Consider the following 26,920-nt stretch of genomic DNA (forward strand, 5'->3'; position numbering starts at 1 on the left):
AGCTGGACCAAGTGGATCTAATAGACATATACAGAATGTTCCATCCCAAATCCACATAATATACATTTTTCTCAGCACCACATTGCACTTAACTCTAAAATTGACCACATCATTGGAAACAAATCACTCCTCAGCAAATGCAAAAGAACAGAAATCATAACAAACAGTCTATCAGACCACAGCGCAATCAGACTAGAACTCAGGATCAAGAAACACACTCAAACCTGCACAACCACTTGGAAACTGAACAACTTGCTTCTGAATGTTGACTGGATAAACAACGAAATGAAGGCAGAAATAAAGATGTTCTTTGAAATCAACCAGAATGAAGACACAACTTACCAGAATCTCTGGGACACCTTTAAAGCAGTATGGAGAGGGAAATTTATAGCAATAAATGCCCACCAGAGAAGAGAGAAAAGATCTAAAATCAACACCTTACCATCAAAATTGAAAGAACTAGAGAAGCAAGATCAAAAAAACTCAGAAGCTAGCAGAAGACAAGAGATAACTAAGATCAGAGTAGAACTGAAGGAGATAGAGACACAAAAAACCCTTCAAAAAATCAATAAATCCAGCAGCTGCTTTTTGAAAAGATCAACAAAATAGACCGCTAGCCAGATTAATAAAAAAGAAAAAGGAGAAGAATCAAATAGATGCAATAAAAAAACGATAAAGGGGATATCACCACTGATCCCACAGAAATACAAACAGCTTACTACAAACAGCTCTACTCACATAAACTAGTAAACCAGGAAGAAATGGATAAATTCCTAGACAGTTGTACTCTACCAAAACTAAACCAGGAGGAAGCTGAAACCCTGAATAGACCAAAAACAAGGGCTGAAGTAGAGGCAGCAATCAATAGCGTACCAACCAAAAAAAGTCCAGGGCCAGATGGGTTCACAGCCGATTTCTACCAGATGTACAAAGAGGAGTTGGTTCCATTCCTCCTGAAACTGTATCAAACAATACAAAAAGAGGGAATCCTCCCTAACTCATTTTATGAGACCAACATCATCCTGATACCAAAACCAGGCAGAGACTAAAAAAGAAAACTTCAGGCCAATATCCATGATGAACATAGATGCAAAAATCTTCAATAAAATACTGGCAAACAGATTGCAACAGCACATCAAGAAGCTTATCCATCACGACCAAGTAGGCTTCATCCCAGGGATGCAAGACTGGTTCAACATACGTAAATCCGTAAACGTAATCCATCACATAAACGGAACCAAAGACAAAAACCACATGATTATCTCAATAGATGCAAAGAAGGCCTTAGATAAAATTGAACAGCCCTTCATGCTAAAAACTCTCAATAAACTAGGTATTGATGGAACATATCATAAAATGATAAAAGCTATATATGACAAACCTACAGCCAATATCATCCTGAACAGGCAAAGACTGGAAGAATTCCCTTTGAAATTAGGCACTAGACAAGGATGCCCTCTCTCACCACTCCTATTCAACATAGTATTGGAGTTCTAGCCAGAGCAATCAGGAAAGAAAAAGAAATAAAAGGTATTCAAATAGGAAAGGAGGAAGTCAAACTGTCTCTATTTGCAGACTACATGATTGTATATCTAGAAGACTGCATCATCTCAGCCCAAAATCTTCTCAAACTGATAAGCAACTTCAGCAAAGCCTCAGGATACAAAATCAATATGCAAAAATCACAAGCATTCCTATATACCCATAACAAACAGAGAGCCAAATCAAGAGCAAACTCCCATTCACAATGGCTACAAAGAAAATAAAATACCTAGGAATACAACTAACAAAGGATGTAAAGGACCTCTTCAAGGAGAACTACAAACCACTGCTCAACAAAATAGGAGAGGAGAAAAACAGATGGAGAAAAATTCCATGCTCATGGTTAGGAAGAATCAATATTGTGAAAATGGCCATACTGCCCAAAGTAATCTATAGATTCAATGCTATCCCCATCAAGCTACCAATGACCTTCTTCACAGAACTAGGAAATACCACTTTAAACTTCATATGGAATCACAAAAGACCCCGCATAGCCAAGACAATCCTAAGCAAAAAGAACAAAGCTGGAGGCATCACACTGCCAGACTTCAAATTATACTACAAGGCTACAGTAATCAAAACAGCATGGTACTGGTACCAAAACAGAGACATAGACCAATGGAATAGAACAGAGACCCCAGAAGAAACACCACACGTCTACAACCATCTGATCTTTGACAAACCCAGCAAAAACAAGCAAAGGGGAAAGGACTCCATGTTTAATAAATGGTGTTGGGAAAACTGGCTAGCAGCGTGCAGAAAGCAGAAACTGGACCCCTACCTGTCACCTTACACTAAAATTAACTCCAGATGGATCAAAGATTTAAACATAAAACCTAACACCATAAAAACACTAGAAGAAAACGTAGGCAAAACCATCCAGGACATAGGCATAGGCAAGGACTTCATGACTAAAACACCAAAAGCAATGGCAATAAAAGCCAAAATAGACAAATGGGATCTAATTAGACAATGGGATCTGTACAGCAAAAGAAACCATCATTAGAGTGAATCGGCAACCAACAGAATGGGGAAAAATTTTTGCAATCTACCCATCTGACAAAGGGCTATATCCAGAATCTACAAAGAACTAAAACAGATATACAAGAAAAAAATAAACAACCCCATTCAAAAGTGGGTGAAGGATATGAACAGACACTTTTCAAAAGAGGACATATATGAGGCCAACAAACATATGAAAAAATGCTCATCATCACTGGTCATTAGAGAAATGCAAATCAAAACCACACTGAGATATCATCTCACGCCAGTTAGAATGGTGATCATTAAAAAATCTGGAGACAACAGATACTGGAGAGGATGTGGAGAAATAGGAACACTTCTACACAGTTGGTGGGAGTGTAAATTAGTTCAACCATTGTGGAAGACAGTGAGGCGATTTCTCAAGGATCTAGAAATAGAAATTCCATTTGACCCAGCAATCCCACTATTGGGTATGTACCCAAAGAACTATAAATCGTTCTACTATAAAGACATGCACACATATGTTCATTGCAGCCCTGTGTACAATAGCAAATACCTGGAACCAACCCAATTGCCCATCAATGATAGACTGGACAAAGAAAATGTGGTACATATACACCATGGAATACTATGCAGCCATAAAAAAATGATGAGTTCATGTCCTTTGTAGGGACTTGGATGAATCTGGAAACCATCATTCTCAGCAAACTGACCCAAGAACAGAAAGCCAAGCACCGTATGTTCTCACTCATAGCCACGTGGGTGCTGAACAATGAGAACACCTGGACTCAGGGAGAGAAGCATCACACACAGGGGACAGTTGGGGGGGCAGGGGAGAGACAATGCGGGTGGGGAGGGAGGGGAGGGTGGGGAGGTATAACATGGGGAGAATTACCATATATAGTATGCACCTAAAGTGAAATAAATAAATTTTTTAAAAAATTAAGCCATTTGTTTATATTAGTATATGATTATATGCTAATGCCATTTTTATCATAATTATTTCATATTATGTAAAACATAAATGTTTTCTCATAATACTCTATCATAAATGTTTTATATTTGCCATATTGTCTTTTCTGCATTCTGTATTACGTTGCTTTGCAGTTTTAATTTTACCACCTGCTAATCTTAAAACGCCTTTAAAAATATACAGATAGTCCCTGACTTAAAATGGTTCAATTTTGGACTTTTTAACTTTACAATGCTGCAAATGTGATATGCATTCAGTAGAAACCATACCTGGAAGTTTGAGATTTGATATTTTGATGTTTTCCCAGGCTAGTAATATGTGGTATGATATTCCCTTATGATGCTGAGTATGGAGGTATTAATAACTTCCAGCTCCCAGTGAGCTATGTGATCATGAGGGTAATTAACCAATATTCCATAGTGTACTGTGTTGTCAGCATTTTGGATATTGTGTTTTGTGTTTTCACATTCAATCATGTCTACAAAACACCAACTACACCAATGTTAGTGTTCTGAGCATATTTTTGGTAGGCTAGGCTAAGCTAGGATAGGTGTATTTTAATACATTTTTGACTTACAACATTTTAAACCTTCATTGAGGTTTACAGGACCTAACTCCATCATAAGTTAAGGAGCATCTTTACTTAAAAACTTGGCAATATGTCTGATAAAACTTCTCTTCTGACTATCAAGAATGCTCAAATAATACAGTCTTGCTCTTCAAGTACCCTTTTAATTTTATTAGCCAGTTCCTCTTTGTTGATCAAAACCATGTCTGCAGCAATTATGTAGAGAAAGCACTGCTATAAATAAAATTGGACATACCGAGATTTTGAGATTAAGAACTTTAAGCTCTGTAGACTAACTAACTACAGTATAACACTGTAGTGAATTCACAATGAATTGCCTAAAAGCAGGGTTGGGGTAAACTGGATGAACCAGACATGTATATTGGCTTTTCTTAAAAATAACTGGAGCTTGGAAGGGTGGTCTATACTTTCCCCTGAGAAGACAAAGTATAATGTAGTTTGAAATTTCTATACCTTCTTGAAGAAATATAATTCTACTAGCTTCTAGTTTTTGTAGTGTTGGTCTTCTCCCACTTCTGTTAATATATAATCAGTCACTAAATCCTTCTCATACTTTCATCAGATTTACTATTTTCTATTTTGGCAACTATTTTTTTTAACTCAGGTTCTTAACAATTCACACTTGTGTTATTACAGTGGCTCTCAGAAAATTCAGGCCATCTCATCCTAGGCATCAGTATACCCTTCTTGCTTCACTGTTGTCTGTATCTAAACTCAGACACCATTTCTCCAACTGGTGTTTCTGCTCTAGCTAAACAGATCTTACTGTGTTCTAAAACACAAGTCCCATATTTGCATGTTTGTTAATATTATTCATACCATTTCTCCTCCCTAAAATGATTTGTTTCTTCTCTAACAGGCATCTGTGATTACTGTATCCATTCTTCTACTTTTACATTTCTTAATCATATACGCTCTACATCATGAATGTAACTTCTATATCGATTGTAATTTTTTAATATTTTTGTCTTATATTTCTCAAAGAATATAACTTCAGCTTTTTGTGTTTCTTGGACGGAGGGTGACCTTTCTATTAGTTTGTTAAAAAGTTTTAGAGTAGGACAGGAGTCCTTTCTTTCTTATTGCTCTACACTCCGCTAGGGCACTGTCTTTGTCTTTACAGTTGTTTGAAGTTGCATTGTAAGTAGCTCTGTTTTCCAACTTGGCACAAATGGAAGAGATCATGGAAGACTGCTCACTGACTTTATTTCTTTTTTTTGAGACAGAGTCTCACAGTATTGTCCAGGCTGGAGTGCAGTGCTGTGATCTCAGCTCAACATAACCCCATCTCCCGGGTTCAAGTGATTCTCCTGCCTCAGCCTCCCAAATAGCTGGGACTACAGGTGTGCACCACCATGCCTGGCTAATTTTTGTATTTTTAGTAGAGATGGGGTTTCACTATGTTGGACAGGCTGGTCTTGAACTCCTGATCTCAAGTGTCGGCCTGCCTCAGCCTTCTAAAGTCCTGGGATTACAAGTGTGAGCCACCATGCCTGGCTACTCACTGACTTTAGATTCTAGGCTGCCCTCCTAGAATCTAAAGGATTGTAAGGATCCTTTAGATTCTAGGGGGGCAGGTGTAAGGATCCTTTAGATTCTAGCAGGTGTAAGGATCATCTTCAGATTGTAAGGATCCTTTAGATTCTAGCAGGTGAAAGGATCATCTCCAGATCAGGAACTCTGGTACTAACTAAACTGAAATTAAACTCTGTCTTTTAACATCTCTCAGGTTTTAATTTATCTTTAAAAACTACTAAAATTTCAACTTAATAATCTCAAAGGATCCTTCCTATCTATGATTTTTAAAAATTTATACAATAATCTCTCTGCATCATAGAAAATCAAACACTATTTTTAAAATCCATCATGAATTTCCTTCTAAATATTATTCTTTGTTTACTGGGATCTAGAAATCAATATGGTATAATCCGTACACATAAGCTATAGGTATGTGTCAACTAAAATCTGGCAATACTATTGCCCAGTGAGAGTTAAACTATGATTTAAATCAGGGGTCCCCAACCTCCAGCTGTGGACTAGTATCGCTGTGGCCTGTTAGGAACAGAGTTGCACAGCAGGAGGTGAGTGAGCATTACAGCCTGAGCTGGAGGCCAGTTTCTCCCTTATTTTTCCAGAGATGCTCCATTATAAGCATTAAGATATGTAAATCTGTTGTGTGTATGTAGTATTTTTCCAATCACTCTTTTTCATGGGCTTTAAATTGTTTTCAACTTGTTGACAGATATTTAGGATCTTTCCAATCTTTTACAATTTCAATGTCCTATGAATATTTTTACACATGTTTTTTCACACATGGTTAAATATTGCTGTAGAATGAATTTCTAGAAGTGCAATTGTTGTGTCAAAGAATATATGGATTTTTATTTTAAAGCAATATTGCTGTACTGGCATCTATGGAGACTGAGTTCTAAGTTAAGCTTTCATAACAATAAACATTATACTTAAAAGCCTGTTTCCCATACCCCTTAACACATCCTTGTGGAAAAATGGGACCTTGGACAGTCACATTTCTTTTTTTTGTCCTTTAAATCCAACGGTTCTTTTAGAGACAGGGAAGTCACTTTTTACAAGAACCATATTTTTCATACTTTTGTCACTTAACAGTAGGAATCATTTTGCAATGTGCTTATTATTAGCTGAAAGTTCTAAGGCTATTCTGTTGGGAAAATTAAGCTTCACAAACAACTATTATAAATATTAAATTGTTTCTATTTGTATTAAACTTCATGGTATATTTTAAAATCTACTGACATTCTAGATACAAAGTCTATTTATAATTATTCTATCTAAAAAAATTGAAACTCTGAAACTCTTCATTTAGATAATCCTGTAACTAATATTTATAGCACGATAATCTTTTCAAGGAGTCCAGAGATCTTGTACTTACATATTTTATGCTGGAGCAAAAAGTCAAAGTATAAATGCTAAGTCAAGGAACATAAGTAAAAAACCATGAGAAACAGTAACTATGAAGACAAAGATTCCTTTCTGAAAGGAGAATGCTTTGGAAATTTTGTTTTAAAACAACACTGAGGGGAATCAGGGGATGGGAGGGGAGGAGAGCAAAGTAAAGAAGAGAGCAAAGAGGAGAGGTAAGAGGAGGGGATGGGGGTTTACATCTTTAGAAATCAGTTATGAAACACACAGCAATTCTAGCCAATGTCAGAGAGCTGAAAGGTATGAAGAAAATATCCTTCCCTTCGAGGCACAAGCACTGACCTGTAAAAGTTGTGTTGCAGTAGCTCTCTGCTCAGGATTCTTCACCAAACACTTTTTAACAAAATCGGTGAAATCATCGGACCAAAGTTCTGGCTTTCTGAACGTTGGTGGTGGATTTGTGGGAATCATAAAAATAGCCTAGTACAAATGAAATATCCAAAAAACAGTAAGAATCACACTAGCACAGCCAAATAAACAAATCTCTTTATCTATCTTTTCATCAGACTCTAAATTTGAAAAACAAATTTAAGCCGTTCTAGGATTTCCAGTAAGACTGAAATTCAGGAAGCCAGTCCATCTGCTACTAATGTAATCATTTCCCATTAAATTTCCTCTATTTGAATTGTAGCTCATTGAGCACATCATTCTTTATTTTACTGATTACTTTTTTTCTCAGATTCCAAAGAAGACTACATTTCTGACACACTAAGGACATTCCCTAAACAGATATATTCCCAAATTCTGCTACTACGTGCCAGACTTACTTCTCGTTTCAGTTTTACACAAGTATTGTTGCTCAAAATGGCTAGCAGGAGTCCAATTTGCTTTTGCAATCCAGAATATTTAAGTATAAGTAAAATTACTGCTATAATTTGAAATAAGACTTGACAGAGCCAAGACTTGTATTTCTCTTTTTAAATATATGAATCAAAATTTCAAATGAAAAATTTCAAAGGTAATATACCACTCTAATTTATTACTAATGATTCAGTATTAATAACTTAGTGGTAATGATAATACATTCAGATAGTTCAAAATTCAAAAGCCATAAAAAGACTCCATCTCATCTCTCACCTCCTAGACAGTCACCCTGGCCTGTTTTTGCCTTTAATCTGAGTATGTTTATGACCCAAGAAGTAGATTAAAAAAACAAAAACCTGGAGACATTCTAAATATGAAATACAAAAGCCAGTTATGGGGCTAATGTAGATGTCCCAACATGAGTAATAAAATGTTCAAACTAGAATAGTACCTACAGGAATGAAATGGAAGAAATGAAGCATGAAATACTTCAAAGGAGGAACCAAGAGTACATGCTAATAACATTGTTTTGGAGAGGTGAAAAAAAGGAAGCATGAAAAATTACTCCAGAATTCAAGAAATAAAAAATAGGTACCTTAAATTTCAAGGCACTCAGGTATTTTAATAATTCCCTATTATCATTCTTTTGAATGCCCTCAGAATATGCAGCCATTTACTACAATGGGTTATCATTGGTTTCTAACTTGGAAAGTGATCCAAAGGACTTTCTGTGGACACAGCAGGAAAGACTCAATATCTGAGTCTGTTGATTCTAGGTTAAGAGTTAATCTCTTTACCAGTATATGCATCTTCCTTCAAAAAAGATAAATTCTTTAATAGAACATTTTTGTATATCTCATATCATGTTATACATATTACATCTATGATAGTCTTTCAAAAGCATTGTAGCCAGTATTACAAAACAATAAACATCTTTCAATCAAATATTTATAAAGCATTTTTGTGTGTTCAGAACACTGCTATAATTTAGAGGTACCAAACCAAAGGGCCACAGGCCAAATAGTACCAGTGGACCTATTTCATTCAGACATCAATCTCTCATTCCCCAAAGGTATGAATCTCCAGTAATTAGGCTAATTTGAACTAGGATGTATGTTCTTCCTTTTTCATGAGCCCTATCTAGTCTAGCTCAATTACCTAATTTATGTGGTGGTCCCTTTAAATATCAGATATTGTAAACCCAGCAATCACAGATTTTAAAATAGGATACATATCTCAGACCCACAGAACTCACAGTGAACTTGTGGAGAAAAAAACAAACACATATGAAACAAATAGCAAACAACAGAGTGCCAGAAAATGAAATTCTGCCTGCAAATAACGTAATTAATCTCAGACAGCTCAACAGTTGAGGCAGAACCTAATAAGGCTTTAAAAATAAGCAAAATGGGGTTAAAGGCAGCTGCTGGAAAAGGCACACAAAACCACCTGCTATTTCCTACTAGAGAATAAAAATAAATTTGAACTCTCATCTCTGCAAAACAGTTCAAAGGACTTACATATGCCCCTATATAGACTGACCTCAAACTGCAGGTATATTATACTAGATTGTCTAGATAAATATTGTTCATCTGCACTTCTGTTGTAAACTGGTGGATAACACAGTGATTTATGTCCTTGAAGCCAATACTCTCCTTTGAACTTTGAGGCAATGAGTTGCAGTCTTATCTTCAGATAATCTTAACATATAAGGCTCACCTTAGCAGTAGCTATTAGAAACTCAAGGATAAAAAGCTTAACTCTCTTATTTACCCAATACTCTCATAAAGTGAATCTAAAGTGTCACATTCTACCCGCAAATATGCATTGAACAAGCATGAACACCAAGCATACAGTCCAAACAAATAAGTCTTAATGTATAATCTATAACAAAATGTCTACAGGAAAACCACTGTGCCATTTATTTCCACTTTTTAAGGTTAGATAATCAATAACAAAGTTTCTTGCCGGCCTTACTGTATCCAACTAATTTAACCTAATAATGAACCACAGAGGATCCTCTTAAGAATCTCCAGGTTTTGTATGAGTTGATTAGGTAATAGGCCTCTGCTACAGAAAGTTTTGGCAATCAGTGGCTCGCTTTAGACTAACGATTCATTCCCTTGCCACCAACCAAATCAGAGGGACACACATTACAGCCATATAATTTATCTTATCTCTAACACCATTTTGATTGAAGAATGTTAGTAAAATAAATGACATGACTATCCTGTGTTTGTTTCTACACAATGTGTTGCTTAACTACATACCAAACCTCTGATTATGTTTCTAAAAGAACTACTCTGATCACAAGTAGTTTAAGAAGCCAAGAAATCTAGGTGCTTCAAAACAACTAATTATCTTCATGACTGAAATGCCATGCCTCAGACTGCAGGAGTACCCAGGAGATGTGGAAAGGGCTGGAAATGAGAAGCTACAATGCCTGAACTTCATAATCTGAGTCAAATGAGTCGACACATGTCTGAATCTACAGCAGCTGAGTGCCAGAATAACAAAGAAATTCATGCCATTAGTTAAGAACCTCAGCTATGTGAGCAAAAAGGTTATCTTCACAATAAATAAATGAGATAAATGAGAAAACACTATAAAACTACAAAGAAGTAAACAAATATAGCCGTTTCCTGATAGCAAACATAGTACACAGGTAACAAGCTAAATAAAATTTAAAAATAATTTCTGAAAAGGAAATAAAAGAAATTACACTAATTTATAAAAGACATTACAAATAAAAGCAAACAGTACAATGTGATGACACGAATACTGGCCATGAGTCAGTATCTAAATTACTACCTGATTGTGTGGCTTTAGTATTATTTTGTTTTTGTTTTTGTTTTTGTTTTTCCAAGTGAGGAGGTTGAACTGGATGTTTATCAGGTCCCTCACTGGGTATAAAAAAACCATGGTACTCTAACTGCCTAGTAATCAAAGGGTAAAATTATACTAAACAAATATAAAATTGCTAGTTAGAAAAGGGATGGAGAAGAGGAAAAAGGGAAGGATAGGAAAAGGTCTTTTAGATGTTAATATAAAAATGCAAACCTAGGCCCGGTGAGGTGGCTCACGTCTGTAATCCCAGCACTTTGGGAGGCCGAGGCAGGCAGATCACCTGAGGCCTGGGGTTCGAGACCAGCCTGGCCAACATGGTGAAACCCTGTCTCTACTAAAAATACAAAAATTAGCATGGCGTGGTAGCAGGCGCCTGTAATGCTAGCTACTCAGGAGACTGAGGCAGGAGAATTGGTTGAATTCAAGAGACGGAGGTTGTAGTAAGCCAAGATCGCGCCACTGCACTCCAGCCTGGGCAACAAAAGCAAAACTCTGTTTAAAAAAAAAATGTGAATCTAAATTTTTATCACCACTCCCTCAAAAGCAAATACAAACTATACAGAAATTTTGAAGAGAATAATAAATCTGAAGTGAGCCTTGCTCCTATAATATAGTTTCCACAGTAAGCACAAAGTTAAAGTATTGGGAACACGAACTCACACTTCACTCCAGCTCCAGTAGCAATCATTAATCTGGCCAAGAAAGGCCAATGTACCAGCCTAGAAACCAGATTAAGGTAGAGGGTGCAGCTGGTGCTCTGGCAGTTCAAAGCAAGTAAGAGAACCAGTTCTAGACAGCACTGGGTATATAACAGCACCATTATTATAACTATCTGAGCCATTTAACTACTCTATGTCTCTGTTCCCACATCTTAATATGGGAATATTAAAAGGCTGTTCTGAATTTTAAATAGATTAATATATGCAAAACACTTAGAATAGTGCCTACCACAATTGTAATGTAAGCTATTATTAACCTAAGTTTACTACTGTGGCTCTCAAGAGTAAGCTAACTTATTCAAGAACACACAGCTAAGAAGGTGAATGTCAAAATTAGAACTCAAGTTTGACTCCTTAGTACATGCTACCTCACATTACCTCTATGTTTCCATTAAATTTTTGTGGCACATAATTCTATTTTAAGATAAAAGCTGTCTAGGCGCGGTGGCTTACGCCTGTAATCCCAGCACTTTGGGAGGCCGAGGCGGGTGGATCACGAGGTCAAGAAATCGAGACCATCCTTGTCAACATGGTGAAACCCCATCTCTACTAAAAATACAAAAAATTAGCTGGGCACGGTGGTGCATGCCTGTAATCCCAGCTACTCAGGAGGCTGAGGCAGGAGAATTGCCTGAACCCAGGAGGAGGAGGTTACGGTGAGCTGAGATCGCGCCATTGCACTCCAGCCTGGGTAACAAGAGTGAAACTCCGTCTCAAAAAAAAAAAAAAAAAAAAAAGACCATCCTGGCCAACATGGTGAAACCCCGTCTCTACTAAAAATACAAAAATTAGCTGAGTGTGGTGGCACGCGCCTGTAGTCCAATCTACGCAGGAGGCTGAGGGAGGAGAATTGCTTGAACCCAGGAGGCAGAGGTTGCAGTGAGCTGAGACACCACTGCATTCCAGCCTGGCGCCTGGCGGCAGAACAAGACCCTGTCTCAAAAAAAAAAAAAGATAAAAGCTCTGTTATACACATTCAGTCTCTAGGAAAAAAAAATGGAAAAGTATTTGTAACAAAGATAATTATAGTTTTACCATCTCTAACTGTGGAAAAGTAAAAAAAAAAAAAAAAAAAAAAAAAAAAGCCAGACAATTGAAGGTGCTAAGTAAACTACACATGAATATCATAAAGTAATATATTGCCATAAAAAGTGACAAACTTGTGAACTACAAAACCACAAAGAAAACTTCTTAAACAGTAAAGACTGTTTTCACATGAAAATGACTAGCAGGCAGCAATAAAAACTAAAAAATGGTATAGAATCTTACAAATTTAAACTATCAATTCATAGCAGCAATTATATAGAAGATTGCATAAGTTTATTTAAAATTTATTTTTACTATGATGGCTTTTTAATTTTTTTTAACTTTTAAAAATTATATTTGCAGCTAGGCATGGTGGTTCATGCCTGTAGTCCCAGCATCTTAAGAAGCTAAGGGAGGACGATCGCTTGAGCCCAGAAGCTCAAGGTAAGCCTAGGCAACACAGTGAGATCTTGACTCTATTTAAAAATATATATATGACTATTTAAATATATATTTAAATACATACATATATATACATATGTAAAAGCATTTAAAACTTATGCTTGCAATTGCAAAGGCTTCATTTGATACCAACCCTTAAACTGTCTCCTATTCCAGTCTGCCCCACAACCACCTCTTACTCATGTGCTATTTAAATCCCAATACCCTCAATTGCTTCCACTTAAATCTTAATCATCTTTCAAGACTGAAATATAATATCCCTTTAATACAATTCAACAGTATCATAAAATATGGCTGTAGAGAAAAGCAAAAGTGAACAAACGCCAACACTTAAAGAACTTTATCATAAATTTCAGTCTCTCAGACAGAAGTCCTATGATCAGTTCAACTGACTTTTGTAAGCACATAAATGTATCCATACCAGCAATATAATAATTCATTCAAGAAATTTATCTAATGGAATACAAAAATGCATATCAGATTATTTTAATAAAATAGTGTAAGTGCTCAAATACATGTGAGCAATGGGCATTACAAAGGATGATGTATTTGGGCTAAATGGGTATAGGAAGATGAGATTTCAGCTGAGTCATAAAGAATGAGTGAGTCAGTGAAGCATAGAAAGGAGATCAGCATCTTCTAAGTTGTGCAGTCTGAAACCTCATGGAGGTGTGAGAGAAACTGACTTCTTTCAGACATAGGGCAGGGAAATGACAAGGTGAGCCAAGGGGATCTTGTTGCCCATAAAGAAAGAAATCACTCAAATTCTAATTGGGTCACATCAGAAGTTCAGCACTTGTAGAACTCAGTATCAGCCATAAGAGTCTGATTTAACTGAATTGGGGTAAGGACAAGGCACAACATTTTCTTGTCTCCCAAGCAATTTTAATGGGTGAGTAACATGGAGAACCACCATTCTAAAACACAAAATATAAGACAAGTGTTTTCACTCTTTAATATCTCAACTTCAAAACTTTCCATATTTTAATCCTCTATACTCTGATTAGTGATAATCTCATTCTAAATGCCCTGGATAACATGGAAACTACTTGAAGGCAAAATAGTGTCTTCTATTGTCTGAATGTTTGTGTCTCTTGCAAAATTCTTAGGTTGAAAGCAAATCACCAACATGATGGTGTTAGAAGGTGGGGCCTTTGGGAGGTGATTAGGTCATGAGGGCTCCACCTTTGCGAATGGAATGAATGTCCTCATAAGCAAGTCCCCACAGAAACATCTAATCCCTTCTGCCAAATAAGGACATGTCAAAGGTACCATCTATGAGGAACAAGCCCTAACTACACACCAAATCTGCTAGCATATATATCTTGAACTTCCAACCCTCCAGAACTGTGAGCAATGCTATCTTTTGTACATAAATTACCCGGTCTATGGTATTTTGTTATAGCAACTCAAACAGACTATACAATCTCTTAAGTGTTGTATCTCAACTGCATTAGGCATAGTACTTCTCCATAGTAAAATCTAAATTTATATTGAGAATGTTGATATAAAGATATCCAGTTAAGTATGGTGACTTGAACATACTGATTTACCTCAACTCCTTCCCAAACATCCTGCTGAAGTATAGTAAGAATTTTTAAAAGGCTTAACCTCCAAAGAGAGAAGGGCAATAGAAAATAAGAGATAGCAATAGATGAGAGAGTCAAAACTGACTCAAAAGACTTGAGAAAACAGTAAGCAGCACGTCAATTCCCGACAAATAACTGAAGAAAAAAAAAAAGCCTAAGAAATTGGAAGTACTGGCCAGGTGCGGTGGCTCACACCTGTAATCCCAGCACTTTGGGAGGCCAAGGTGGGTGGATCATGAGGTCAAGAGATCGAGACCATCCTAGCCAACATGGTGACACCCGTCTCTACTAAAAATACAAAAATTAGCCAGGCGTGGTGGCACCCGCCTGTGGTCCCAGTTACTCGGGAGGCTGAGGCGAAGAATCACTTGAACCCAGGAGGCAGAGGTTGCAGTGAGCTGAGATTGCTCCACTGTACTACAACCTGGCGACAGGGCAAGACTCCGTCTCAAAAAAAAAAAAAAAAAAAAAAGAAATTGGAAGTACCAAATATATCTAAAGATAGTGGACACCTGTAACAATGAGTACATCTGGCATCCGGATCTTGGCTTCTAAAATGCCAATCACCAGTAAAAGAAACCTCCTTGAGGAATGCTCCGTGAGGAAATGACTTATTTCAAAGGTCAGAATAGAAAAATTACAGCAGCTGGGTGCAGTGGCTAACACCTGTAATCCGAGCACTCTGGAAGTCCGAGGCAGTCAGATCACCTGAAGTCAAGAGCTCGAGACCAACCTGACCAACATAAAGAAACCCTGTCTTATTACTAAAAACACAAAATTATCTGGGCATGGTGGCACATGCCTGTAATCCCAATTACTCAGGAGGCTGAGGCAGGAGAATTGCTTGAACCCAGGAGGCGCAGGCTGCAGTGAGCTGAGATCGCGCCATTGCACTCAAGCCTGGGCAACGAGATAGAAACTCCATCTCACAAAATAGAAGAATAGGAAAATTACAAGGTTAGCTTTGGGTGTCTTGCGGGCCAGAAGGTAAGAAAACACTGAACGATTAATGGTATGATGTCAAAAGGATATACAAATAACCAAATGTAGGATAATTTGAGCATCAAAATAAAATAATAACAATAATGACTATAACTGATTATAACAAATTGAAAAAAAATTAGTCTATGGTTATTTATTTATGTATTTATTTATTTTTGAGATGGAGTCTTGCTCTGTCACCCAGGCTGGAGTGCGATGACACGATCTAGGCTCACTGCAACTTCTGCCTCCTGGGTTCAAGAGATTCTCAGGCCTCAGCCTCCCAAGTAGCTGGGATTACAAGTGCCCACCACCACGCCCGGCTATTTTTCATTATTTTTAGTAGAGACAGGATTTTACCATGTTGGCCAGGCTAGTCTCAAACTCCTGACCTCAAGTGATCTGCTCACCTTGGCCTCCCAAAGTGCTGGGATTACAGGTGTGAGCCACGATGCCAGCCCACACTCTTTTTTAAAGAGTTTAAGAAAAGCGGTTCTTTATAGAAAAATTCTAATGAATACACAGTAACTGAAATAGAGTATCAACATATTGTACCCTCAATGTAATTTAATGATCAATTCAGGCAAGGAACACCAGTGGATACTTGATATAGTTTGGACATCTGTCCCTTCCAAATCTCATGTTGAAATGTGATCCTCACTGTTGGAGATGGGGTCTGTTTGGGAGATGTTTAGGTCATGAGGATGGATCTCTCATGAATGGCTTGATCCCATCTCCTTGGTGATGAGTGAGTTCTCACTCTATTAGTTCATATGAGAGCTGGTTGTTTAAAAGAGTCTAACAGTTCTCTTGCTCTCTCTCACCACATGACACACCTGATCCCCCTTAGCCCGCTGCCATGATCAGATGCATACTGAGGCCCTCACTAGGTGCAGAAGCTGACACTGTATTTCCTGTACAGCCTGCAGAACTGTGGGTCAAAATAAACCAGTTTTCTTTATAAATTACCCAGTCTCTGGTACTCCTTTATAGTAATGCAAAATGGACTACCACAATACAACCACCACGTGAAAGGTTATGGGGGAAAAGGATACTTGCAGGACACAAAAGCGTTACCCCGCAGATTACTTAATAATTAGAAAGAAGAAAATGTACCTTTACTTTAGCTATCTATTTATTACCTTAATTACAGGATCAAACTTAACAGCACTAAGAGTAAGATAACCTGACAATATGTGACTTCTGATGTCATTCAATATGAAGTATACATCACCAACTGTAAAATTCATTTCTAAAATATATAACCTGAAACTAATCCACTGAGTATTAAAATTGTGGCTAGTTTGGCTAAGGAAATGACTTTTTAATTTTATTTAATTTTAACTTGTTTGTTTATTTATTTTGACGGAGTCTCACTCTGTCGCCCAGGCTGGAGTGCAGTGACACTATCTAGGTTCAATGCAATCTCTACTTACTGGGTTCAAGCGATTCTCCTACCTTAGCCTCCTGAGTAGCTGGGATTACAGGCGCCCACTACCACACCCAGCTAATGTTTTTATATTTTTAGTAGAGACAGGGTTTCACCATGTTGGCCAGGTTGGCTTCACCTAACCTCAAGTGATCCATCCACCTAGGCCTTCCAAAGTGCTAGGATTATAAGCGTGAGCCACTGTCCCCGGCCACATTTTACTTAATTTAAATTGCTACAAATGGATACTAGCTATTAAACAGGGCAGATATAGAACATTCCCACCATTACACAAAGTTCTATTGGACAGCCCTGCTCTAGATCTAACTTATAGATTATAGAAAAAAAGAATAGAGGAAAAGTTAAAAGGGAAACATTAAGGCAAATCCAGATTATAAGAGATTCTACCCAAAACAAAAACTGGTCCCATTCTTTTGAACAGTCAATGTCACAGAAAAGAAAAAAAAAGAAAGAAAAAATGTGCATGCTACTGGAGCAGAGGGGATGATGGCTGAAGTAGATTACAAGAGGCCAAATACAATGTGTGTCAACCAAAGAACTATAAATATGAACAAAATGGAGGTGACATGAGAAAATCATTGTTACTTTTATTAGATGTTAGTATGTTCTTATTTTTTTCCAGGATACATACAAAAGTAAGCGTTCAGGGATTAAGTATCAGATACTTCAATACATGAAAACAGAAAGATACAAGAACAGGGAAAGAAAAAGAAAAAAGGGAAGGAAGGAAGGAGGGAGGGAGGGAGGGAGGGAGTGCGGGCAGGCAGGCAGACAGGCAAGAGAGAGAGAAAGAGAAAGATGATATAGAGAAATAGAATGAATAACATCCCCCTTCCACCACCACCAAGATGTCCACATTCTAATCCCTAGACTTGTACACATGTTACTTTACATGGCAAAAAGGATTTTGAAGGTAAGATTAAATAAAGGTATTGAAGTGGAGAGATTATCCTAAATTACCTAGCTAGGCCAAATGTAATCAGGAGGGTCCTAAAAAATAGAAGAGGGAGGCAGGAGAGTCAGAGGGAGATGTGAGAGAGGAGGAATGGTCTGCTTTGAAGCAGTCTGAATGTTGCTTTTAAGATAAAGGAAAAGGGCCATGAGTCAAAGAATGTGGGCACCCTTTAAAAGCTTGAAAAAGCAAGGAAACAAATTCTCCCTGAGACACACCATGATAAAAAGTAGCCCTGCCACCACTTCAGATGTAGCCTAGTGAGATCTGTGTTAGACTTTGTATTTTGGAAAGCTCCAATATAATCTCCTTTTACTCCATGTCCCACATCCAGGTCACAATGATACAAGGTGTGAGCTCCCAAACTCTTCAGCAACTCCATCCCTGTGGCCCTGCAAGGTTCAGCCCCCAAGGCTGCTCTCATGGGCTGGTGTTGGGTGCCTATGGGCTTTTCCAGGTACATGGTAGCTCTATCATTCTGGGGTCTGGAGGATGGTGGCCCTCTTCTAACAGCTCCACCAAGCAGTACTCCAGTGAAGACTCTAACCCCATATGGCCCCTCTGCACTGTCCTAGTAGAGGTTCTCCATGAAAGCTCCAGCCCTGCGGCAGACTTTTGCCTGGACATTCAGGCTTTTCTGTATCTCCTCTGAAATCTAGGCTGGGGTTCCCAAGTCTCAACTGTTGCCTTCCTTTTAGTTATGAAAATGTCTGCAGCTGGCTTGAATTACTCCCATGAAAATGAGCTCTTCTTTTCTACCACATGGCTGGGCTGCAAATTTTTTGAACTTTCATGTTCTGCTTCCCCTTTAAATATAAGTTCAAGTTTTACATCATTTCTTGCCTCATGCATATGGGCACAGGTTGTTACACGCAGCCAGGTGACCTCTTGAACACTTCGCTGCTTAGAAATTTCTTCTGCCAGATATTCTAAATCATCAGTCTCAAGTTCAAAGATCCACAGATCCCCAGGGCAGGGGCACAATGCCACTAGGTTCTTTGCTAATGCATAACAAAAGTGACCTTTGCTCCAGTTCCTCATCTCCATCTGAGACCTCATCAGCCTGGATTTCATTGTCCATATCACTATCAATATTTTGGTCACAATTTAACAAGTTTCTGGGAAGTTCCAAACTTTCCCTCATCTTCTTGTCTTCTTAGAAGCCTTCCAGACTCTTCCAGCCTCTGCCTGTTACCCACTTCCAAAGCTGCTTCCACATTTTCAGGTATCTTTATAGCAAAGCCCCACTCCTTGGCACTGGTTTTCTGTATTGGTCTATTCTCACATTGCTATAAAGAAATATCTGAAACTGGGTAATTTATAAAGAAAAGAAGTTTAATTGGCTCATGGTTCTGCAGGCTGTACAGGAAGCAGCTTCTGTTCTGGGGAGACCTCAGGAAACTTACAATCATGGTGGAAGGTGAAGGGGAAGCAAACACATTTTTTTTTAAAGATGGAGTTTCACTCTTGTTGCCCAGGCTGGAGTGCAGTGGTGTGATCTCGGCTCACTGCAACCTCTGCCTCCTGGGCTCAAGCAATTCTCCTGCCTCAGCCTTCTGAGTAGCTGGGATTACAGGCACCCACCACCACACCCAGCTAATTTTTGTATTTTTAGCAGAGACAGGGTTTTGCCATGTTAGCCAGGCTGGTCTCAAACTCCTGACCTCAGGTGATCTGCCCCCCTCAACCTCCCAAAGTGCTGGAATTATAGGAGTGAGCCACTGTGCCCAGCCACGAGCATATCTTCCACGTCCAGAGCAGGAAGAAGAGAGAAAGGGGGAAGGTGCTACATACTTTTAAAACAACCAGCTCTTATGATAACTCACTATAACGGGAACAGCACCAAGGGGATGGTATTAAACCATTCATGAGCATTCCATGCCCATGATTCAATCCCTCCCATCAGGCCCCACCTCTAACATTGGGGATTACAATTTGACATGAGATTTAGGTGGGGACAGAAGTCAAACAACATCATACTTCTAGCCTAAAGAGCTATAAGATAATAAACTTATATTGTATAAGCTACTATGTTTGTGGTAACTTACTACAGCAGAAATAGAAAACTAATAAGACAGATAGTTGGGGGCAGGGGAAGAGAGAAAGAGAGGGAGGAAGTAAGAGAGGAAGAAGTTGTTATCACCATAAAAGGTCAGCATGAGGCTAGAATGATAGTGCTGTAGCGCCATCAGGATGTGGTCTCCACCTTCTAGCTTACCTTGAATTGCTGGCTTGAATTGCCACACACTCACTCCAAACTTCAAAAAAAAAAAAGGGAAAAGGGCCAGGCACAGTGGCACATGCATGTAATCCCAGCACTTCGGGAGGCCAAGGTGGGCAGATCACCTGAGATCAGGAATTCAAGACCAGTCTGACAAACATGGAAAAACCCCGTCTCTACTAAAAATACAAAATTAGCCCGGCATGGTGGCAAATGCCTGTAATCCCAGCTACTCGGGAGGCTGATGCAGGAGAATTACTTGAACCCGGGAGGTGGAGGTTGTGGTGAGCCAGGATCTCGCCACTGCAATCCAAATCCAGCCTAGGCAACAAGAAGAGGATGCCGTGGACCATTAAAAAACATACCTGGCCCTTGCAATAGCCAAATTCATGTGGTAAACACAGATGAGTATAGCTTGAAGAGTAATCAATAAGATCGTCTAACCATTCACCTTATTCCAGTAACCAATTTCACCTGGTAACCTTCTGATCAAAATTTGGATTACTATGTAAAACTGACTCTAGACGAGAATATGGTGATGAACACCTGTTTGCTTGAGGGTTAAATATCTATTTTTAAAGCAATAAATTGGAATTTCGATTTGTATACCAGTGAACTTAGTTAATTTAAGCCCATGCTAAGAGACAGTTCCATATTTATTATATTGGTGGATCAGTCTTGAATAATAAATGCTGCTCTCTGTGATGTTGTCTAGGTAGCCAACTGATCTTCCTTAGAAAACACACAACCCTTCTGCAAGCATTATGCTCATACTCCATCACTGACTACCTAAATTTCTACCCTGACAAAGAAAAGGGCTCTGCCAATAACAAAGCATATTAAGTTATATATCTCAGAATAATGGAATAAGAGTGAAACTTTTCTAAGAATAGTGAATAAAATAATATTTTAAATGTTAAATAAGTTTGGAGATAAGGCCTTTTAATGTTTAATTTTAGAATAATACTAGGCATTTTAACAGCGTAATAACTCCTCAAAAAAAGGAGTATGGTTTGGATGCCACTTAAGCCATGAAACTTTTATCTCAGCTATTTAAATAAAGTATCTCATCTGAAATATGGTACAATGTATACTTAACACTGCATTAGCTATAGCAACAAATAATAGATCATAAACATTTACATATTATAAAATGTACAAAATGAAAGGTAAGACTGTGTAAAAATACTAGAACTACTAAATGTTTCGGAAAAATAAGACTTAGTACAAAAACATCAATAAAACAGATTGAAAAATAAAACTGATTAACTAATTGCCTTGCATGTATCAGAAAACTTAAGGGAAGACAAATGTCAGAAATAACTGACATATGTTAGATAAACTTAGTGCATGTATTATCAAAACAATTTCAGAAGCATGATAAAATTAAAATCTGTTAGAAAACTTTCATAATATCTTAGGAATAAAATAGCAAATGAATCAGAGCTTTAAAAGCCAGAAAGAAAAACCAATACCCCCATCTAAAGGAACTATCTGGAATGTATCAAAATGTTTCAAAACAGAAAAAACATATGATTGCAAACTGGGAAAAAAGGAAATAATGAACAAAATATTCATGAAATGTAACTTACTATAATTTGACCATAGGATAAGGGAAATAAATTAATAGTAGTCATTAGCAGCTTTTGTATCATCTGGTAAAAAGAGTTCCTAGGACAAGAAGTTCAAGACCATGAAGTAGTATTAAAAGATCAGAATATTATATGCAATATTGCCTAGTTTTATTTTACCAAACTGCAACAATAAGTCAAGTCAATCCAAAGTAAATCAATAGCATCCATACCTACTATCAGGCTCACTGTTACTATCTGCAGGGCCCACAGCATGAAAACAGACCCAAGGTCGATGGCTTAACTACTTTATATTCCCACCTTTGACTCCTAAAACAGTGCAACACACATGTCATAGCTCCATCCCAATCTCCCTGCCACCATATACCACCCTTGCAATAGCTGTGTCTTATCTACCACTAGCCTGGTACAGTCTGTCCTAATGAGGAAAAGCAGAGAAAATGCCTGCATAAGCTCAGGACCATTTAAATGGGGAATCCTGGGATCCTGGGTATGCAGAGCATGATCTATGAGGGAAAGCCATGGCCTCTAGCACAGGGATGTAGCATGGCCCATGTAGGGCCTGAATGGGAGCCCTCTAAAGCATACATTTTGGGCAAAGGCTCCAGTCACCCAGGCCTAGTGCCTATAATTGGCATACTATCCTTAAAATTATCATTTAACATAAAATCATCCTGCTTAAAGTTAAAAAATTATGTCACATTTTACAACAAAAGTGCAAAGACTAACTTGTTATAGAATCTGTGAATGTTAATCAAGTAATCAAAACTCAGCAAAATATAAAAATACTCATTATAAAGAACACATCACTCAACCTCTAGTCATATCTAAGAGAAACTACAAAACTTAAGCAGATGTTTACACAAAGGCCTATAAACTCGAGTTGATACAAAGAACTGGGTTAAAGCTAAACAAGCAGAGGTCAGCACAGAGCTCCTATGACTAAATTACGATAAAACAATAAACTAGTCCTAAGATAGCAAGAATATGATGCAACAAATGAGGCTCTGGTCCAAAAACAGTATAATGCCCAATACAAATCAATTTCACAAAAATCTATAATAGAAGTCAATGTAAAATAGGATGAAGGAAATCAAAATTAATAACAAAAAATACATGAAGAACAAAGAAGAAATGAAAATATGAAAAGTTTATAATAAAAAAAAGACAGACATATATACATATCAAAGTCTACAAACAGAAAAAAAATAGATCTTGGAAATTTAGTGTGAAACTTAAGAGTAAACAGTTAAGTTTTAGAAAGAAAAGAAATCTGTCAACACGATCTTCATTTTCTTGCCTAGGGAAAAGAAGGCTTAATCTAGAGCCTTGGCCAAATACGACTGCCAGATAAATAAATAAATCATCAGATTCTACCATAAGTTAATTAAAATGATTTTAAAAATTCATGTATTAGTTTCTAACTCCATATTTCTTTAAGACAGCCTTATGATTCACAAGCAACCACCCAATTCCAAACCCTAAGCCAGTGGTTCTTTACAGTGGCTACATATTAGAATCACCTGGGAAGAATTCTAAAATTTCTTATTCCCTAGACCTGGCCCAAAGAATCTGGTGTTGTCTAGGCATAGGTTGGTTTTTTAAAAAAATTTCCTGTATGAGTCTAAGGTGTATCGAGGGTCAAAAATCACTGTATGAATCAAACAGTATGGATCCAAACTCCCACTACATTTAGCACAAGTTTGGGGAATAAAAACTTACCATTTTTAGAGACTGAGAGTTCATAAAGGGAAAAATGGGAGAAAACTATGAAAACTAATTCAGCGGCCAACTCTAGGCAACAACAATCAAACTGTTTCCCTTGCTAAATACATAAATACATATATAGTATATAAAATATATATAAATGTACATATAGACATTTACATATTTATATATGTATATTATATTTTATATTTCATCTAAAATTCCGTAAATTAGAAAATCACTGCTGTTTAAAAACTGTGTGTAACTTCTGCTTCTAGGAAGACAGAATAGATGTACAATTTCCTATTCCTCTCATTAGGTACAACCAAAAACCATGAGCATTATGAATACACAAGCATATGAAGATCTGGGCTGCACACAGTGGCTCATGCCTATAATCCCAGCCATTTGGGAAGCTGAGTGGGGAGGACTGCTTGAAACCAGGAGTTCAAGACCAGCCTGGGCAATACAGCAAGACTCAGTCTCTACAAATAATCAAAAAATTAGCTTGGCATGATGGTGTGCACCTGTAGTCCCAGCTGCTTGAGAGGCTGAGGTGGGAGAATCACTTGAGTCCAGGAGTTTAAATAATCTTAGCTTTGTCATTAGTTAGCAGTGTGTCTTGAAAGAAGGTGCTTAAACTGTCTGGGCCTTACTGTTATTCGAGGATTACTGACAAATTACCTCTGGTTTCTCCTTCATTTCACTTACTCTGTACCGTCTCTCCCACAACACATACACACACACACACACACACACACACACACCCTTCACCATAGTAAAGATCAAGAAAGGCAGCAAAGAGGAGCAAAGATCTGGAAAGCAGGCACACTTTCAAAACTGACATTTGTCTTGTGCATCCTCCCACTTCCCTTTTCCCTCTACCAGTCCCACCTCTACAAGTCCCAAAACCCCAGCTGTCACTGCTGGCTATGCTCCCAGAAAAAGCCCAAAGTGCCATGTTTTCTCTCTAACCTTTCTTCCCTCCCTCCCACCTATTAAAACTTTGATTGTTGAGTGTATCTCAGTTCAAGGAGAGAAAAGGCAAACTGATTAAACCTTTCCATAATGATGCCAGGATGAACCTTAACTCTCTTATCTATGCTTAAACCTCTCAAGTGTGTTTGGCTTATAAATCGAAATGAATCTATTTGGCAAGATTTCAGGCAGAATGGAAAAGCAATAATTTGGGGCAAGGAAATTTTCCTTTTTCTCTATTTTAAAGTTGTGAGGGAAAAAAGTGTTTGTCAACAAAGAAAAAACATCACAGAAGCTCAGAATGCTATGCTTAAGGGTTCTTTTTAGGAGTACAGGCCTGTACAGGATGCTGAAGTGGGGGACTTATAAAAGCAAACATGAGGAAGCAATCTACCCAACTATAACCCTGAAAACAGTGGTTCAGACCCATCTACCAGGTCATGGTAATGACTCTCTTTTTCTCTTTCCTTTATCATAGCAGCTGCCCCTCACCCCACTCCCTAGACGCCCCCCTGATAAAAGGAGGTGGGGAAAGAGGAGGCAGCCATAAAGGCAGCAGCAGGAGTGAACTCTCCAACTTAGTTATTTCCTGTTAAAAGTGGAGAAAGAGGATCTGCAGCCTAAAAACCTTAACAGAAGCCTTAGTATAAAAGCAAGAAAATAGCCGTAGATAGAACCACATGAAAAAGTGACTATACAGGAAAAGGTGCCAATAAATGAGAAAAAGGGGAAAAGTATCACTGAAGGAAAAAAACACTCTTCCCTCCCTTCCCAAAAAAGGTAGAAATACAGTCACATGTTTCAGGGCAGGGATCAGGAAAACTTCAGCCTACATGCCAAATCTAACCAGCTGCCGGTTTTGGCGAATAAAGTTTTATGGGAACACAGCCACGCTCATTCATTTATGTGTTGTTTATATGGCTGCTTTCACATTATAATGGAAGAGCTGAACGACTGCAACAGAGACCATATGACTTGTAAAGACTAAAATATTTATTATCTGGCCCTTTACAGAAAAAAAGGCCCTGCTTTAGGAGGTCAGGGATAAGAAGGGGACTGAGATGAAGCCATCAGATTTGACAATAAGTGATCTCTGGCAAATATGAATAAACAATTTTTTAAAAGTTTAAAAGAAAGCATATGTATTTTAATAAAGTAGAGACAATGAGGATAAGGTATTCTTTCAAACAACAACTAGGAACAAAGAAAGACTACATGCAAGCCTGCATGGGAAAATAAGAAATTTTCTTGATTGCACCAATCCTGATCCTCTTGGAGTCACTCTCTCTTGAATCACCAACCCAACAGCCTCCCAAACTAGAAACTTCAGAATTTTGGTAAGCAATTCTAGTTCCATGCTGCCTTTTGCATCCTCAGTTCCAGGTGCAATGCTTCACATACAAAAGATAGTTTGTTGAATAAAACAATTTAAGAGTACAGAATGTAGAGAGAAAAAATTCTGTCCCCGCTTCATACCTGGAAAAACATTCCATGCCACCTCTAATGGCTATGTGGCTTGGACTGAAGTCTTAAAAGTCATCATAGGCTGGGTGCAGTGGCTCACGCCTATGATCCCAGCACTTTGAAAGGCCGAGGCCGGCAGATCACTTGAGCTCAGAAGTTTGAGACCAGCTTGGCCAACATGGTAAAACCCCATCTCTACTAAAAATACAAAAATTACCCAGGCACAGTGGCACATGCCTATAACCCCAGTACTTTGGGAGGACTAGACAGGTGGATCACTTGAGGTCAGAAGTTCAAGACAAGCCTGGTCAACATAGTGAGACCTGTCTCTACTAAAAATATAAACATTAGCCAGGCATGGTGGCATGTGCCTGTAATCCCAGCTACTTGGGAGACCAAGGCAGGAAAATTGCTTAAACCCAGGAGATGGAGATTGCAGCGAGCCGAGATCGTGCCGCTGCACTCCAGCCTAGGTGACAGAGTTTAAAAAAAAAAAAGATCTGGTTATTTAAGAAAGCCTGAGACGACTCCCCTCTCTCTTGCTCCTGCTATCACCAGGTGACATGCTCATACCCCCACTCCCTTCATCCACAAGTAAAAGCTTCCAGAGGCCTCACCAGAAGCCAAGCAGATGACGGACCATGCTTGTATGACCTGCAGAACTGTGGGCCAATTACACCTCTTTTCTTTTTAAATTACCCAGCTTCAGGTATCTCTTTATAGCAATGCAAAAACAAGCTAACATGTACACATCAAAGCCTAATATTTACATCTATGTTTCCTACTAAAAATTTGATAGATTTAGCTGTTAAATTTAGATGTTTGGTGCATTCTGAATTAACATTTTGATATGGTATGAGGTAGGAGTCTAATTTCATTCTTGTGCATGTGGACATCCAATTGTCCCAGCACACTATGTTGTTTTAGCATCAAATGAGAAAATATATAAGATAATTCGATACTACAAATATTTGTGGTTGTTAAAATTCAGGTACAAAGCAAACAGCTCAGTAGAATACTACAATGAACATGTAACTAAGTCTCCTGTCTCTAGTTTCTCCTTCAATACTGTTTTATATCTG

The 26,920-nt window shown here is 38.0% G+C and overlaps 1 protein-coding gene across 2 annotated transcripts in view; it reads right to left on the minus strand.

Annotated features, from left to right (window-relative positions):
- STK3 (serine/threonine kinase 3) overlaps positions 1-26,920 on the minus strand; it is a 351,314-nt gene that overhangs the window by 149,198 nt on the left and 175,196 nt on the right. For both annotated transcript variants that reach the window (XM_012455810.3, XM_064384446.1), the window contains exon 7: positions 7,329-7,466. In XM_012455810.3, the coding sequence (XP_012311233.1) occupies positions 7,329-7,466 (138 nt within the window). The remainder of the gene's footprint in view (positions 1-7,328; positions 7,467-26,920) is intronic.

This window comes from Aotus nancymaae, unplaced genomic scaffold, assembly GCF_030222135.1.
Source record: "Aotus nancymaae isolate 86718 unplaced genomic scaffold, 86718_ANA_hifiasm-v0.15.2.pri h1tg000036l, whole genome shotgun sequence".
Lineage (NCBI taxonomy): Eukaryota > Metazoa > Chordata > Mammalia > Primates > Aotidae > Aotus > Aotus nancymaae.